The sequence below is a fragment of the Oryx dammah genome, unplaced genomic scaffold (assembly GCF_014754425.2).
Source record: "Oryx dammah isolate SB20612 unplaced genomic scaffold, SCBI_Odam_1.1 HiC_scaffold_28, whole genome shotgun sequence".
In the NCBI taxonomy this organism is placed as follows: Eukaryota; Metazoa; Chordata; class Mammalia; order Artiodactyla; family Bovidae; genus Oryx; species Oryx dammah.
The window spans coordinates 4059992-4077522 of record NW_024070212.1 but is presented as its reverse complement, the minus strand read 5'-3'; the positions used below and the strand labels follow the sequence as shown (position 1 = coordinate 4077522).

Sequence of the window (17531 nt, the reverse complement as noted above, 5' to 3'; positions counted from 1 at the left end):
CCACATGCTAGATCATGGATATTTGCTGATGTAGAGAGCCCCCTCCCCTGCTTGTCTCATACCAGGTAGAGTCTAAAATGCATGACTTTTATCTTCTTTACAAGCACCTGACTCTCTGCCTTACGATGATGTACTTACGGAGCCCCTGGCATGTTTCCAATGCGGGAGACCCGGGTTTGATCCCTGGGTCAGGCAGATCCCCTGGAGAAGGAAGTGGCACCCCACTCTAATATTCGTGCCTAGAAAATCCCATGGATGGAGGAGCCTGGTGGGCTACAGTCCATGGGGTTGCAAAGAGCCAGACATAGTCGCGACTTCACTTTCACTTTCAACAGACACAGATACATACACACACTTCCATCTATTTAACTAGTTAATTAATTTATCTCTCTATCTCATAAATATACTAAAAAATTGTTAGGACGTATGTCAAAATGCTGAGAGTAATTATCTCTGGATTATGGCAATGGTACACTTTGTTTTTCTACAATTTTCCTATTTTTAAATATTATATTGCATGTGCAATTATTTGCAAACATTATATAAGCATTTTTACTTTTATTGGAGAAGGAAATGGCAACCCATTCCAGTGTTCTTGCCTTGAGAATCCCAGGGATGAGGGAGCCTGGTGGGCTGCCGTCTATGGGGTCACATAGAGTCGGACACGACTGAAGCGACTTAGCAGCAGCAACTTAGCATTTTACTTTTATCATTCGAAACGATAAATGATGCTAAAGGATTTTCTTCATGGAAAAAATAAATATAACTGCTATTGTCATTCAGCCAAAAATGGTACCAAAAGAACACGTGTATTCTTGATTGAGAGAGGATGCTAAGATATTCTTGCTGCTGTGACCAACCTGAATGAGGAAATTGAATTAACTCCGTCCTTGATTATGATCATACTGATCAGATTCTGAGTCTTGGATCCCAAAAGGTAGCAAAACCTCCTGTTCTAAGAGAAAGAATCCTTATTGTTCTCTTTCTGATCTGTCTTTCACAAACAGCAGGGGAAATGTCCTCCAACAGAGAGGGGCAGTGGGAGCAGCTGCCTGACTCAGTGGTTTGGAGATGGAGGTTTGAACTTGAGAGCAGTTATTCATTGATCCAAGACTGAAGGAATGTGTTCTTGGCATTGCCCAGGACCTTTTGCCCTCTTGGTGTCCAGATCTGCTCTTATAGTGAGGTGTGGGGAAAAAATTGTACCCTCATGTTGAAGTAACTGGTGGGAACTGCTTTGATTTAAAAGCCTTGGTTTTCCTGGGAAAATTGGAGCATGATTTGGGTGAACTAATAATAGAAGGAGCCAAATAGATGGAAAGGGCAGAGAAGAAGGAGTCTGGTTCAAAGGTTAGGAAGCCTGTGTCCTTTCAGTTGTAATCCAGAAGCTCGATTTTTACTTACACCTGTGCTTTTTTATGAATGAAATGTGAATGGATGTTTGCCAGGATCTATTAAGTGCCAACCATGCTCCTAAGTATTGTGGATTATGCTAGAGTAGAAACCATGGTCTGTCCCAAATGGCAATAATAACACCTACCCCAGGTACTCCATGTACTTGAGGGAATAAAAGAAGAAGGTACAATAAAAATAATTTACCTGCCTAAAACCTGTTCTGTTCGGTATTAACATTTCCAGTGTCAAGGGTCTGTTAACTCCAAAGAAACACAGTGATTGGGGAAAAGAGGCCTTTTAGCACACTTGTGGTTCCATGCTTTAAAATATATAAACAGTCATGAATTAACCACTATAGCAAATCATTCTTTAGCTATTTAATGGTGGGATATTTTTTAAAGGAGTGGTCATTAAAACAAATCCTTTTGGAACAATTACTGTTTTACTGCATCTGGATTTAGTCTTAGAAGGAAGATCTACAAGAATAGATCAAAGTTCCAGCTTCCTGTGTCACCACCTTTTAGATATAGTCACACAGACCAGTCCCTATGGTGTTGGCACCATTGTTTTACCTGTTTGATTCGTCTCATCACCCTCTGTACTTTTTAAAGCTTACCTCAGAGAGTTCATCCTCCATGAAGCCTTTGCTAATGCTCCATCAAGAGGAGATGTTGCGCTCATTTGAATCTTCATAACAGCTGGGGGTATCATGTATTAGGTTCTGCTTGAAACTCTAGTTCATTCATCTGCTTGTCTCATACCCATCCTTGAGGGCATAAACTGTGTCTCAACCTATCATTATATACCCTTGAGCATCTAGGACAGAACCTTGCATAGAACAGGTGCCTGGGCTCCCATTATACATACCACATCCAGAGCTGGAAAGGACCTGAAAAAGCGTTTAAGCTGCCCTTTCAGTTTTTCTTAAGGGGTACCCAAGGCCAAACAGGGGAGAGTGCTTTGCCAGAGCCGACAGCTAACCATTGCCAGTCAGAGCTAGAACTCGGTCCCTTGGCCAGCAGAGTAGCCGCGATCATCCTGGAGCACACAGAATTTCCCTCTGATGGCTTGGACTGAATGACAAAGCCTATGAGAAGTGGACATGCTGATACTGTGTCCAGAGGCTCGCTGGGAGGACCCAAACTCATCTGAGGGTGGGGTTGGGGGTGGATATTATTGACCATAATCACAGCCATCCAGTGGCTGTGTCCCCACGTGCCAGGCACTGTACTCAGCCCTTTTCCTCAGTTGCCTTGTTGTCATTGTCTGCAAAGAACAGCCACCCAATCTCAGAGGACTGACTTCTCTCCCTTTTTCCCTTCTAGGCTAATGGAGGTTGGCAGGATGCTACTACCCCTTCATCAGTGACCTCCCCTACAGAAGGCCCTGGCAGTGTTCACTCTGATACCTCCAACTGATCTCCCAGCAGTCGCATCCCGGCTGACCCTGTGCTCCAGTCGAGGCAGGGCCAGGAGGGAGGGTTTCTCAACGCTGAAGCGGTCAGACTGGAGGTCGAAGCAATCAGCAAACACAATAAGAGTCTCCTTCTCTTCTCTTCTTTGGGATGCTATTTCAGCCAATCTGGACACTTCTTTATACTCTCTTCCCCCCCCTTTTTTTTTCTGGGTAGAAGCCACCCTTCCCTGCCTCCAGCTGTCAGCCTGGTGTCCGTCATCTTCCCCACCCCTTTCCCTCTGCCCTAGACTCCCTGGGTCCCTGCCCTCTCTTACATCCCTGAAGGATATTTTCAACAGTTATAGGAATTTAAAGAGGAAAACGCAAAGAACATAATAAAAGCATTTGTATATTTTCCTGCTGGTGGTCTGAGGAGCCAGACTCCCTCCATTGGTCCCTCGCTCCCTCTGCTATCGGGCAGTCCTTCTCTGTTTCTCTCGTTTACTCTCACTACCTCTTGGCAGGAATATGCCACGTTGCCCTGCTCGTCCCAGGCCACCCTGCCTCCTCTTGCTCTGCCTTCCCTGAGGACAGTACTGCTTAGGACACAATTCCTCCTCTTCCTTCTCGCCCCAGGTATTCACTGGGGGCTGTCACTGCTGGGCTTCTGCAAGTGCCACAGTTTCTGGTTTTACCCACACCAGGTTGATTCCCAGGCAGGAAGTCAGGCAGCAAAAGAGGGCTTGAGGAGCAAGAAGGGCAGAATTCTTAGAGGCTTTTGCATCTTTCCAATGACAGCTCTTGGTCTCAAGAAGCACAGTCTTTGGAGACCGTGCTGTAAGCAATGTTCAGAACCTATTGCAAAACCAGGTCTGAGTTAGGCATGGTGGTGAATGCATCCCTAAGGAGTGGAAGGCTCTTATCCTGCAACCCTTCACCTTATCCCACCCCTCCTCCCCACACACACAGGTATACAAACGGGTAGACCCGTGCACAGACACACATTCACTTGCCCCAAATCAGTCACATGCCACATATGAATACCTGCGTTAGTAACCGTAGCATTACACCTTGTGAGCGCAAGAGAGCAAAACAAGCACTCTGAGTGAAGGTCACTGACATAGAGAAGCAGTATGTGCCGGGGCTTCCAGGCCTCCAGCCTGCACACTCCAGAATGACATACACAGGACTTGAACATGATGAAGGTTAGACTTCCTAAACTGTTGGTGTTCCCACCACCTCTGGAGCCTTTGGGGAACCACACACAGTACTTCCAGTGTCTGCAGTGGATTTGGTTCTGTCTCGTTTTTGTGTTTACGTTAGGGACAGTGCATCAATTATCCAGAGTGTCATATGGCATCACATTCTTGTCTGGGAGGAGAAAATTGTTTAAGAACATGGATGAGACAAACTTTTTGTTTACTTACGCAGAAGACCTGAGAGTGATGGGGAACAGGGAGGTAGTGCTTTCAGTTAAATCATTTGTGATTTTTATTCCCTGGGAATATCTAAGAGTGAAGAGTATGTACTATTACACTGTTTTCTAATTTTACCTGGACTCACAGTCTCCATAGCCAACTATGCCAGAAGAAAAGATGGCGGCTCTGTCACTTGATTAAATGGGAAGTGTTCAGATCTCTTGGTGCCTCATTTTCTTCATCTGTAAAATGGGGGTTATGCCTGGCTCACCAAGAGACTGAAAAAATTGATTTCATTCATACCCAATATATAATTGTGAAGTCAGGGGAAGTAGCTTCCCTAAGATAAACTGGCCCATGCTGTGTTGGGAGGATACATGGTTCTTCTGTTCTAACTTTTGATTAGCAGTAATGCCTGAGGTCGTCACCATGAGGACAAAGAGCAGAGTCAATGTTGTTGCTTCTCTTTGTTTGTTTAGGCCTGGCTGGTTTTGTAGATTAGAGATAAGCTTCTAAATTGGAAAAATGTGATCTGGTTCTCTCAGCTTGTACTAGAATCCAACATGTGGCCTCATAAGCATTTAGTCCCCTGTCATATCTGCTCTGTTTGAGAAAGCCTCTGGGAGAGGTATAAAGCCCTGAGGGGAGAGGGTGACCAGTTGACAAGACCATGGACATTCTGCATGGCACTACAGTAATGATTAGAAAATGCTCCTGTGTGTGGGTGTTGGGAGGTAGGGAAAAGCAACCAGAAGGTGTGTGTATTTGAAGGAAATGCAAAAAGTAAATATTTGGCAAGATGGCATCATACCTGGATGGCTAAGAGGAGTAGGAAGACTGTGCTTACATCATCAGAACAGAGCTTGATAAAGAGGCTTCCTGGAAAGAAACATCTTGTGACCTTTCTATAGTGATTAGAACCAGGGAAGAACTTGGTCTGAGTGGCAGGGATCGATTGAAACTACCCACACAGGAATCTGGTAGGATTTTATCCCCTTGACTTGGGGCAAAGTACGAAAGAGACACAAAAGGGTTCTCTTGGAAACAGGAAGGATGATTGCAGATTTGGTTTGAATGATCACCATTTTAAGCTGATGAAAGAGATCAGAGTGGTGCCACCTTTGCACAGGCAGTTTCTCTCCCTGCAGTGGTTTGCACTGATGCTCACCCCTCACTGTGTCATCCCTACCCAGCTTGTCACACGGCGCTCTTTACCTTCCCCCCACCCACCCATGATCACGTCGGACATGGCGGCCACCAGCCCTTTTTGTGTTAAGGGAAGCATGAGAACACTAACAGCGGAAGGATGGGTATGGAAAGAGCGTGCCTCTGGAAATACAGTTCCCTGGGAGTTCTTATTAGGTCAGTCATACAGATACCAAAATGTGCCCCAAGATTCCTTCATTTTCTGATGGAAGTGGGAGTACTCCATTTTCCCCGCAGCCGACTTCCCCTGAGAAGTAAAACTTGCCCTAAGCTTTGCCCACCTTGTGACTCTTCATCACACCCTCCTTTTCATCCCTAACTCCTCCGCCTGGTGTGGAATTGACTCCTGTGCAGTAGTTTTACCAAGTGGCACCTTCTTTACTTTTTTTTTTTTTTTTGCTGTGGTAGTGTGTTTTTATTTGCCAGTTGCCTTTTCTCATGTATCTTTCCCTGCCCCCCTTGCCTTCTGAGTTTTATTTTTCTGCCCAGAAAAACCTGACTTCGATACCAAAAAAAGATGAAACTACAGAAACTCAAATTTAAAAAAAAAAAAAAAAATAAAAAAATAACGATTCTTTCAGCTTTATTAACATTTTCCATTGTTTCTTGCGACTTGTGTCTCGTTCTTTGTAGTATTGATGATGAACATTTGATAATGAATGTTCTTGTATATTCAGATAAAGAAAAAAAAAAACCAAAAAAGCGGTCTGAATTTAATAGTGTTTATAATAAAAATTTTAAAAAGGACCCTCTTAGCACGCAAAACAGGATGGGGAATTTCCCCTCTTCTTTCTGTGACAATGTACATCATTCCTGCATTAGTTTTTAACATCCAACTACCTACATTCACCATTTCCCCCATTTTTCTTTTATTTTCTTGCATTTGTGAATTAGTTCAAGAATGCTAGAAAAGTGTCGAGTTGTGCACATCCATTTCCTGTTTCACAATGTTTAAAAGTGACAGTAATTCATTTTGTAAACTAAAAAAAAAAAGTTTGGAATAGTGAGCATAATAGGTACAGCCTAACATGTTATTATGTTTATTAACTTTGAGACCCAGAAATAAATTCTTTACTTTTCTTTATCCTGCTCTTTAAACTATTAAAAAAAAAATTGTGTTATTTTTGGTTTGTTTATGGGAGGGTGCTTTTTTAATTTTCAGGATTATGATCTTGGTGTTTTTATTTCTTAAATATGTATCTGAGGTGATGTGAAAAGATGACATTTGTAGAATAGGCTGTTTCCATGTACTTCTGTTTGCTTAAAAATTCAGTTGACTTCAGAGACAAGCCCCACAATGATGTCAGCATGACTCACCTGTATTTCTGGAGTGTGTGGCATTCCAAAGTCCCTGGGGAAAAAAACAACTGCAGGGACTTGAAGTTCCTTTTTTTGACCTTTAACACTTCAAGGAATTGGTCCAGGGTAACCTTTTATATTGTAGGGAGAAGTTTTTGCCTTGGTTGATTGTGAATGTCACATTAAAATGCTTTCTTTTCTTTCTTCCTGATTGATAACAACCTTCCACAAAGCCTTTCCAACTAGAGAGGATTTTTTGCTTCCAGAGGAATTTCACAGCAGATTCTGGTGGGGTGTGTACCATTAGCTGAGTAGACTAGATCCAGGAAGCTGTCCCGAGAGCCATTCAGCCTGGAGATATTTCCAGCCAGACTCAGTGCTGTGCCCCAGTGCTGAGCGGTTATGCTGGTCTCCTGGGCTAACTCTCACTAACTTCTGATTTAGGCAGCTGCTTAAAGCAGATTGTCAAACTGGCTTGATTTGGAATGTTTTTGTTAAGTTAGGGGAGAAAAGAAAGCAATGTTATCTGGAGAAACTTAATTTAAATGGTTTTCATTCCACAAATGACTAAGCATTCAGAAAGCAGCCAGAACCTAAGCAAGAAAAGTGAGCAACACTTTAGGAAGTGTCTCTCCCCTAATGCACGCACTCTTGTTTTTAAGTCATAAAAAAACAATGACGACGAGCTTTTCACATCACCTTTATGGTTTCAATCCCTAGCTCAAAGCTTTCTGGACTCTTTTATTTTTTTTGTAAACATTTTTTTTTCCTTTTGTTAAAATTAATAAAACATTCAATGTTTTCCCCTTTTCTCTCTTATTCCTTTCTTTCCTTTGGCGTTTTCAGTTATTTTGAAGTGCTTACCTTTGGTTGTTGGTTTTATTCTCCCACTCCTCCTCCCCATTCTTATTATTCAGAGTATAAACCTGCAAAGCTCTGCTCTGTTTTGGTTTTGAAATTTTAAGCTTTTCTGCTTCTGTGAGAGCACAGGCTTCTGTCCCTTTTGATTCCAACTGAAATTTTGTGTTCTCTAATGATACTAACACGGTGTAGGTTTTACAGTCTCCTAATTTGTACTGGTAATGCATATTCCAAATAAATAGTTTCTTTTGTTGCAAAAAAAAAAAAAAGTATACTTGTATTTGGTGTAAATTTATTTTCTTACCTGCTAATAACTTGTCTTTCCCCAAACTATGATTTAGTTTAATGTGGATTATAATTTAAACTGTGGCCCTCATCATTTTAAAGTCTACATTTGCAGTGGGACAAACTGAGTTACTTACCTCACCCACAAAGGAAGGAAGGGAGGGAGGGAGGGAAGGAAGGAAAGAAGGATTTTTTACGTGTGAATATTAGCTGTGCTGCAGAAAGGCAGAGCACCCAATACTATCTGCTTGTCTGTGATCGGCAGCCATCAGCCAAATACCAGTTAGAATGTTAGGGTGATGTTCCACAATAAATTACATGTTTCTGAGTCACAGCCATCTTCCACTGCCTCTCCTTTCCTTCTCTTTGTCTGCTTTGATCTGGTCATAAGGAAAGTTGTGGTACCAGAAAGATGCTGCAGGGGAAGGAATGAATCTAAGTTAGAAGAACCACCCAGCTCTGAGAAGTATGACAGACACTCCTCCACTGGGCAAACAGGCCAGCCGTGTGTTACATGTGCCACCCCGTGTGGTTGTCTCTTGCAGAGGTTTGTCTACACTCGCAATGAGCCCCTGACCGTTGGAGTTGTGGTCTGTTGCAGAGTTTAATGTCTCAGAGTGTTCTGGCTGGATCACCACTTCAGCCTTCAACACCTAAGTCTGCTTCCAGGCCCTTAACACCATTTATTTGTGCATAGAGTGGGATGCAGCTTCTTGTCTGCTATGCCTCATATCATTCCTCTAGAGACATCACATGCATCATTTTCTCATTCTTAACACCTTAAGCTTCAGGAGGCTCTGCCCAAAGCCCCAGAGAGGCAGGTCTATATTGAAAATGCCAATCACTCACCCTTTTATCCCTATCATGATTCTCATCAATAGAAAACAGATGAAAAGAACGGACCATCATAGGAGGGGGTCAAATCGTCATTTTTCTTAACAGATAAGCTAAGAGCCCAATGGCCTCAAAAATATAAAGCTGTCTTGCCAAGGTTTATTTGGAGAGCATGTTCAGCAATCAAAATGGAGATCTCATGTCTCCTCTGCAAATCTAAACATGGGAGTACATTTATGGAAGTTTGGGTATACAAGGTAGTGTTAGACCACTCCGTCCTTTAGTTGCCCGGAGAATTGAACCTCACCTACCCACCTAGTTTATTACTTAAGAGTGGTACTAAACTGTTGTAGTAGACCAAGACTGCTGCTGCTGCTACTGCTAAGTCGCTTCAGTCGTGTCCGACTCTGTGCGAACCCATAGACGGCAGCCCACCAGGCTCCCCCGTCCCTGGGATTCTCCAGACAAGAACACTGGAGTGGGTTGCCATTTCCTTCTCCAATGCATGAAAGTGAAAAGTGAAAGTGGAGTTGCCCAGTCGTATCCGACTCTTTGCGATCCCATGGACTGCAGCCTGTGCCTGTCTGTTTCTCACTAATAATGGTAATAGCCCCCCACAAACATTCCTTGCCAGGATGCCTTGTCTTCATGCAGTGATTCAGGGATCCAGTTCCTTCAGCCTGCAGGAATTTGTAGTCCTCCACATCTGACCTGCAGGAGGGAAAGAGTGTGTAGAAGGGTCACCACTTCTTGAAAGCCTTAACCAAGAGCTCCCTTCCATTCATATTCCTAAATGCAAGAGTTGAGGGGTGGGCAGAAGGATGGAAAAGTGGTCCCTGTCTAGGCAGCCACTTCCTGGCAATAACAGCACACAATAACTCCTTAAGTAGTAGGCCATCTCATCACACTTAGTACCCCAGGATTAGTGAGAGAAAAGACAAGTCCACAGAGCTGTTTCACTGCACAGGATAGACTCCCAAGAAAAACATTTTCAGTAACATCCCAGGGTTGGCTCTGTTACTCCAGTAGAGAAGACCCAGAAAGGGGTATAACAACGGGGGCCAGACCTGAGCCACCCAGTACTACCTCCTCAACAATCTCCAAATTTGGCTGTTGTCTAAACTCCTGACTTCAGTACTCAGCCCATGGTCATCATGAAAGGAGAGCTGCTATTCCTCAAGGCAACCTGCCTGGCCCTTGGGGAAGTCTCTCCCATGTTTATTGCTCTCTAGAAGGGTCAGATCTAGTGGCCAGCAGTTACTTCAAATGAAGTCAAAAGCATTAAGAATCACAAAATCTGATATGCTCAGCATTCCACACCCTCACCCCCAACATAGATTTCTACCTGCTTCTCCTTGTAGACTTCCAACCACCCTTTGTTATCCAAAATATGGCCTCCTTTCTGGAAATATTCAGCGTGAAGGATGGCACAAGAGTTTAGTCTTAGGAAGTCACTGGGTGAGGCAAGGAAGGTGCTTTACCCTACATCTTTGTACCAGAGGCCCAGAGAGGCATGAAGCTGTGCTCCTCCCACACCTTGCAGAAAAGTTCCAACAGTGACCAGATAAAGAGAGCAGGGGATTTACTATCTGAGCCAGGGAGACACAATCTCTGGCTTCTAGCCTTAGGTATACTTCCCAGGCCACTCTGGGCAGTGTGAGTAGGTAGGCAAGAGGTGTTGTAAGGGGCCACGTGCTTAGGAGAAACATTGACCTTGTTTATTCTCCTGTATGTGTGTGTGTTAATCTCTCAGTCGTGTCTGACTTCATGATCCCACGGCTTGTAACTCGCCAGGTTCCTCTGTCCATGTAATTCTCCAGGCAAGAATACTGGAGTGGGTTGCCGTTTCCTCCTCCAGGTATGTTCCCAACCCAGGGATTGAACTCAGGTCTCCTGCATTGCAGGCAGATTCTTTACTGGCTGAGCCACCAGGGAAGCCCATATTCTCATGGAACCCATGCAAAAAACAGCTTATCTCATGGTTCTGGATTCCTCTGGATAAATCATAGGGTCCATTCATTAATCATAGGGTCCATTCATTATGTCCAGGTGACACCCCAAGCCCAAATTCCATTTGTCTCATGAAAACCAACCACACCGTCCAGTGAAACTCACCAGTATTGACAATGAGCACCTCTGAACAGCATAAAAGTAGCTTTTTGGTGGTCAGACGGTAAAGAATATGCCTGCTCTGGATCTGTCCAAGGCTTCCATTGTTCAGACAGGTCCTGCTCACCTTTAATCCCTTTGAGGGGTCCAACTCCACAAGAGGTATCTTTCCCTCACCCGCTGAGGTATTGTTTGCCCGACAGGTATGTTCCTGCCCTCCCCAGCCATCCCCTGGGCTGCAGTTTCAGAACACAGGACATGTCTGCATTCCTATACACACTAACTACTGTGCTAGAATTCAGTAATAATTCTTGCAGTGTTTTACCAGGATCTTCTTGATTTTTCCCTTTTAAATGTGTCCACATTTTCTTGTATCACCTAGTGGAACCTATAATGTCACCCACTGGTCACTCCAGTTGCTTTCATTACCTACCCCCTAGCTGCAGCTCTCAGTGGGTCTTTCTTAGAACCTTTGGTGTGAGGGATACATGTAGTTTGCTCACTGAGATCTTAAAAGCCAGACCACATGAACTTGAATCTCTGTCAGGTTCTCTCTGACACTAAATGAGTTTTTATTTCATATCAACCAATTCTCAAACATTCCAATAGATGTCTACAATCCTATTCAACTCTGACACTAACTACTGAGGGTTAGTGTCAAACCCCCACAGGTCTCAGGGCTCCGTCCCACAAGACTGCCCTCACTTCAGACACCCCTAGCAAGCATCAGGTCACCCGCACTTCTGGTTGGCCAGTTATCAATCAGGCAATCCCACAACCCCCATGTCAGGTTTGATCATTTGCTAGAGCGGCTCACAGAACTCAGGACACCACTAAGCTTATATTTACTGGGTTATTATAAAGGATGCCGGAGAAGGCAATGGCACCCTACGCCAGTACTCTTGCCTGGAAAATCCCATGGACAGAGGAGCTTGGTGGGCTGCACTCCATGGGGTCGTGAAGAGTCAGACACGACTGAGCGACTTAACTTTCACTTTTCACTTTCATGCATCGGAGAAGGAAATGGCAACCTACTCCAGTGTTCTTGCCTGGAGAATCCCAGGGATGGGGGAGCCTGGTGGGCTGCCGTCTATGGGATCACACAGAGTCGGACACGACTGAAACAACTTAGCAGCAGCAGCAGCATGAAAGATACAGATGATCATTGATATAAAGAGAAGGTCTGAAAGGGATCTGAGTGCAGGATCCTCTGACTCCATGGAGTTGGGTTGTCCCACCCTGCCAGCATGTGGGTGCTACGGCTTAAGAGGTGTTTGTGGTGATATCAATGCATGGGTTAAATTGGTTAAATCATTGGCCATTGATGATTTTCTCAATCTCTAGCCCTTCTTCCTATGTGGTGATTGGGATTTGGAGCTAAAAGCTTCAATTTTCTGATCAAGGCTGTCTTTCTCTGACCAGCTCCCATCTTGAAGATATTAAAGAGCCCACAAACTAAACATACTCCTATCACTTAGGAAATATGAGGGTTTTAGGAGCTCTGTATCAGGAACCAGGGATAAATACCAATTTAACATCAATTTTTAAAAACTGAAAACAACTTAGAGTAACACCTGATACACATAAGTGCTAAAAGCATGTTTATTATTAGTATTATTTATACTTCTGATTATCTGGGTGCATCTGTATCCCTGAACTAGTAGCAATCAGGATGTCCTCTTTTTCCATAGTTCCATTGTAAAGAGCTATTAGCTATGGGCATATTTTCTCTTTTCTTTCTTTCTTTTTTTTTTAATATCAGTCTAGCCAGGCTACTAAGATCTTGTCCTTCCTGAGAAAATTCCTGTTATCTCTCTGGCTCAATTAATGTGTCTTCCATCATTTCTCACTCACTTTTGCACTATTCCTATCTTAAGAAAATGTAAGACTTTTTTTTAAAACAAGTTGATGTTTAGAAGTAGATAAGCAGAGTTGGTCTTGGACAGAACTGTGAAGTCATTAAAGTTTGTCTCCCACATGCCAACTTCTCTGATCCTTTTCCAGGGTGAGAGGATGTGATGTGCTCTTACATCTTATTTTAATGGCTTCAGCATGCAACCTCTTTCCTCAAGGGATGCTCTGCTCTCCAAATGCTTTGGGATTTTTTTTGCAAGTCCTCCAGGCCAAACTTACCTACATGGAAGGCTGAAGGGTTTCTAGTTTCTTATTAATCAGTACAAGTAGCAGTAGTTGAATGAGAATCAAGACTTTAACAGCAGGATGACTGCAGTTAACAAGGCTATATATTTGAAAGTTGCCAAGTGAGTAGATCCTAAAAGTTCTCTTCATGAGGAGCGAACCTTACCCACCCACCTCCGCCCTTAGGTCTATGAGATGATGGATGTTAACTAAAAATTATTGTGGGAATCATTTCACAATACACTCAAGTCATCATGTGGTATATCTTCAACTTATCTCAACAAAAAATAATTTTTATTTATGGTCAAAGAGATGCTGAGTTTGGAGAAGGAAATGGCAACCCACTCCAATGTTCTTGCCTGGAGAATCCCAGGGACGGGGAACCTTGGTGGGCTGCCGTCTATGGGGTCGCACAGAGTTGGACACGACTGAAGTGACTTAGCAGCAGCAGATGCTGAGTTGCTCTCTAAATGCAGGGCTCTGGGAAACTGTCCTAGGGAATACAGCAGACCTCCCTGCTCTTACCTCAAATTGAAAATAAAGCCTTTTTGTGCAGATCTGGTCTGAATCACCCACCAAGCATGTCTAAGAAGACAAACCAGAGTGTAGATCCTTGGAGAGCCCTGACTTCCTCATGTGCACATGGCCTGGAAGTTCAAACAGGGCCTTCTGCCCCTGTAGCCAGATAACAAAAGACTGTGACCTCATCCATCACATTAACCACTTGTCTTCTGCACCCAAGTTTGTATCAGTTAGTTCACTGCATCTTGACCTTCAATGACATAATGAAAATGGAAGATTTAGTCACTGAGTCATGTCTGTCTCTTTTGCAACCCCATGGACTATAGCCCACCAGGCTCCTCTGTCCATGGAATTCTCCAGGCAAGAATCCTGGAGTGGGTAGTCATTCCCTTCGCTAAGGAATCTTCCCAACTCGAAGAGCAAACCCACAATGATATAAACTCAGCTGTTTTATTTCTGGGTCTTCAGTCTTACCTCTCTGCACATTGCTGCTTTTTCAGTACAATTCTCTCCTTGGGATTTTCCTTGCTTGGCCCATACCTCCTCTGTGGCAACAGCAAATATCTGCTGAGAATTCTGCAAGTGCCCTGGGCTCTCCTCCTGAGACATTGCAGACAGTTGCCAGACAGGCCACAGGCTGTGTGACCACCCTTACATTTCTTCAGTAAGCAAGCATGCACTTGCCCACCTCCTGTGTGCTGGCAGTGGCTCTGTACTTCAGAAGGATCTTAATGTCTAGCGGGACTACCACTGGAAAGACTTTTTCAACAAGACAAAGTGGTAAACAAAAAATGACACAAATCTCTAAGCCCTTGCTCATGAATAACAACTGTACTCATCAATTAACAAGCTTGGGCAAGATTTTAAAACTATGATGTCCATGAACAAAAAGCTCAGATCCAGGGGGAAATGGGATTAGGCTGGGCTGATGGAGCAGATGTGGATTAGAATGAAAGCATTCTTGCTACTGGATGATTTGAAGCGACTAAACCCATCAAGGGATAGAACGATAGGAAGCCCAAGAAGCTGCCGAGGAAATGTATGACCGACTCCATTATTTTAAATCGTCTAACTTCAAGGAGAGGTGGAAGGATGCTAGGCAGGCATCCCTAACCCCCAGAAGCAATGATAATGTTGAGTTAAAGCCTTCCCAAACTTGGAATATAGTTACTGTTCCTTCTCTTAGTCATACAGGAATTCACCCTTCCCCTAGTCATACAGGAATTCAGCTCCATACAATTCAACCTATACCTCCTGGCAGCTGTGTGCTAGGAATATGCCAGTGAAGCAGATCACTCGGATCAGTTAGTAATTGCTTTCTTGAAACATCTGTATATAAATTTAGGTTGCTCTGTAGAGATAAAGAAACAATATTAGAATGATAGAAAATATAATTCTGAGAGTCTTTCATTAATCTAGCCTCCCTCCTGTAAGCTCAAATAAGAACAACTGGCTGTAGCCAATGGTCTTCTCATAGTACCCCTCCCCAAATTCCAAGCTTCTTCCTTTCTTTTAACCTTTTTGCAAATTTCACTCATGATGTAATTATATCAACCACCTAAAATGATGGCCCTACCTTATTCACAGACCCACTTCACCTTTTTTTTTTTTTTATTGGGGTTTTTTTTTTTTTTTTTTTTTGGTCATGAGATACATGGGATCTTAGCTCCTTGACCAGGGATCAAACCCATACCCCTTTCATTGGAAGGTGAATTCTTAAATATAAGACCACTAGGGAAGTCCCCACATACTTGTTCTTTAAGCATAGGTCCAATTCCTCTAGAAAGCCTTTCTCCTTCCTGGAGTTTATCTGGTCCTCCAAAAATCCTCCAGTGTGTGTATCTTTGGCCCTGCCTTGAAATGTTTGTTGTTAAATATCTTATCTCCCCACATACATTATTAGAGCTCAAGGCGCACCATCTTGCACACCTAACAGGCACAGAAAAAGGAGAAACACACCTCAGACAAAGGAGAAACAATGGGAGGGAGAAAGAACTGAGGGAAGGAGGAGGAGAAGAAATAAGAAAAGACAGAGGAAAAACTGAGGGTAGAGAGAAGCGGTAGGAAGAGATAAAGAGGAGGGTGCAGAAAGAAAATGGGCAGCAAGGAGAGGAGAATGGGACAGAGAAAAGGAAAGAGATCGAAGAAGAAATAATAAAGGACAGCAAGAGTGGAGGGGAGAAAAAGACAGGAAGACAGCAAGGCCAAGTAAGACCGTGGAGGGAGGTCACACTCCCCAACCCTGCCAATAAGATCCCTGGCACTTGGGTAGTAAGAGGTCAGAAAAGAGGGTGTGGGGACTTCCCCGGCCCTCCAGTGGTTAGGACTCCACCCTTCCATTGCAGGGTACATGGGTTCAATCCCTGGTCAGGGAACTAAGATCCTGCAAACTGCTGGCCTGGCCAAAAAAAGGGAGGGAGTGGTGAAGAGAGATAAGGTCTTGAAGCACACAGCAAGGATAAAGACAAATGCCCATGGCATGACCTCACAGATTTGGTTAAGAGCACCTCTGCCAACTTCACTCTAAACATGAAGTCTGTGATTTATTTAAACCTAATTATTTTTGGATTTTTTCAAATATCTTTTGATTATACAGTGGAGGTGACAGTAGATTCAAGGGATTAGATCTGATAGACAGACTGCCTGAAGAACTATGGATGGAGGTTTGTAACATTGTAAAGGAGGTGGTGACCAAACCATCCCCAAGAAAAAGATGCAACAAGGCAAAGTGGTTGTCTAAGGAGGCTTTGCAAACAGCCGAGACAAGAAGAGAAGTGAAAGGCAAAGGAGAAAGGGAAAGATATACCCAACTGAATGCAGAGTTCCAGAGAATAGGAAAACCTTCTTAAGTGAACAATGCAAAGAAATAGAGGGAAAAAATAGAATAGGAAAGAACAAAGCTAGTGGAGGTTATGGAATTGCAGCTAAGTTATTTAAAATCCTAAAAGATGCTGCTGCACTCAATATGTCAGCAAATTTGAAAAACTCAGCAGTGGCCACAGAAATGGAAAAGGTCAGTTTTCATCCCAATCCCAAAGAAGAGCAATGCCAAAGAATGTTCCAACTACCATACAATTGCACTCATTTCACATGCTAGCAAGGTAATGCTCAAAGTCCTTCAAGCTAGGCTTCAACAGTATGTGAACCGAAAACTTCCAGATGTACAAGCTGGGTTTTGAAGAGGCAGGGGAACCAGAGATGAAATTGCCAATATTCAATGGATCATAGAAAAAGCAAAGGAATTCCAGAAAAGCATCTACTTCTGCTTCATTGACTATGCTGAAGACTTTAACTGTGTGCATCACAACAAACTGTGGAAAATTCTTAAAGAGGTAGTAATTCCAGACAACCTCACCTGCCTCCTGACAAACCTGTATGCAGGTCGAGAAGCAACAGTTAGAACCAGACGTAGAGCAACAAGCTGTTTCAAAATTGGGAAAGGAGGACGTCAATGCTGTATACTGTCGCCCTGCTTATTTAACTTCTATGCAGAGTACATCATGCGAAATACTGGGCTGGATGAATCACAAACTGAAATCAACACTGCCAGGAGAAATATCAACAACCTCAGATGATACCACTCTAACGGCAGAAAACGAAGAGGAACTAAAGTGCCTCTTAATGAGGGTGAAAGAGGAGAGTGAAAAATCTGGCTTAAAACTCAACTTTAAAAAAACTATTAAGATCGTGGCATCAGGTCCCATCACTTCATGGACAGTAGAAAGGGAAAAAGTGGAAACAGGGACAGATTTTATTTTCTTGAGCTCCAAAATCACTGCACATGGTGACTGCATCCAGGAAATTAAAACACACACACACACACACACACACTTGCTTCTTGGAATAAAAGCTATGGCAAACCTAGACAGCATAATAAAAAGCAGAGACCTCAGTTGGATAACAAAGGTCCATATCGTCAAAGCTATGGTTTTTCCAGTAGTCATGTACAGATGTGAGAGTTGGACCATAAAGGAAGGCTGAGCACCAAAGAATTCATGCTTTCAGATTGTGGTGCTGGAGAAGACTCTTGAGAGTCCCTTTGATAACAAGGAGTCAAACCAGTCAATC

At 43.4% G+C, this 17531-nt stretch overlaps 1 protein-coding gene across 6 annotated transcripts in view; it reads left to right on the top strand.

Annotated features, from left to right (window-relative positions):
• Nucleotides 1–17531, top strand: part of PBX1 (PBX homeobox 1) — a 335304-nt gene that overhangs the window by 289418 nt on the left and 28355 nt on the right. For 3 of the 6 annotated variants that reach the window (XM_040229975.1, XM_040229973.1, XM_040229977.1), the window contains one exon: nucleotides 2721–7524. The exons of 2 other annotated variants lie outside the window; for them this stretch is intronic. In XM_040229975.1, coding sequence (XP_040085909.1) covers nucleotides 2721–2813 — 93 coding nt within the window. In that variant the 3' untranslated portion in view covers nucleotides 2814–7524. Of the gene's footprint in view, nucleotides 1–2720; nucleotides 7525–17531 lie in introns of those variants that run through there. One more of the 6 variants, XM_040229978.1, reaches the window with a different exon arrangement.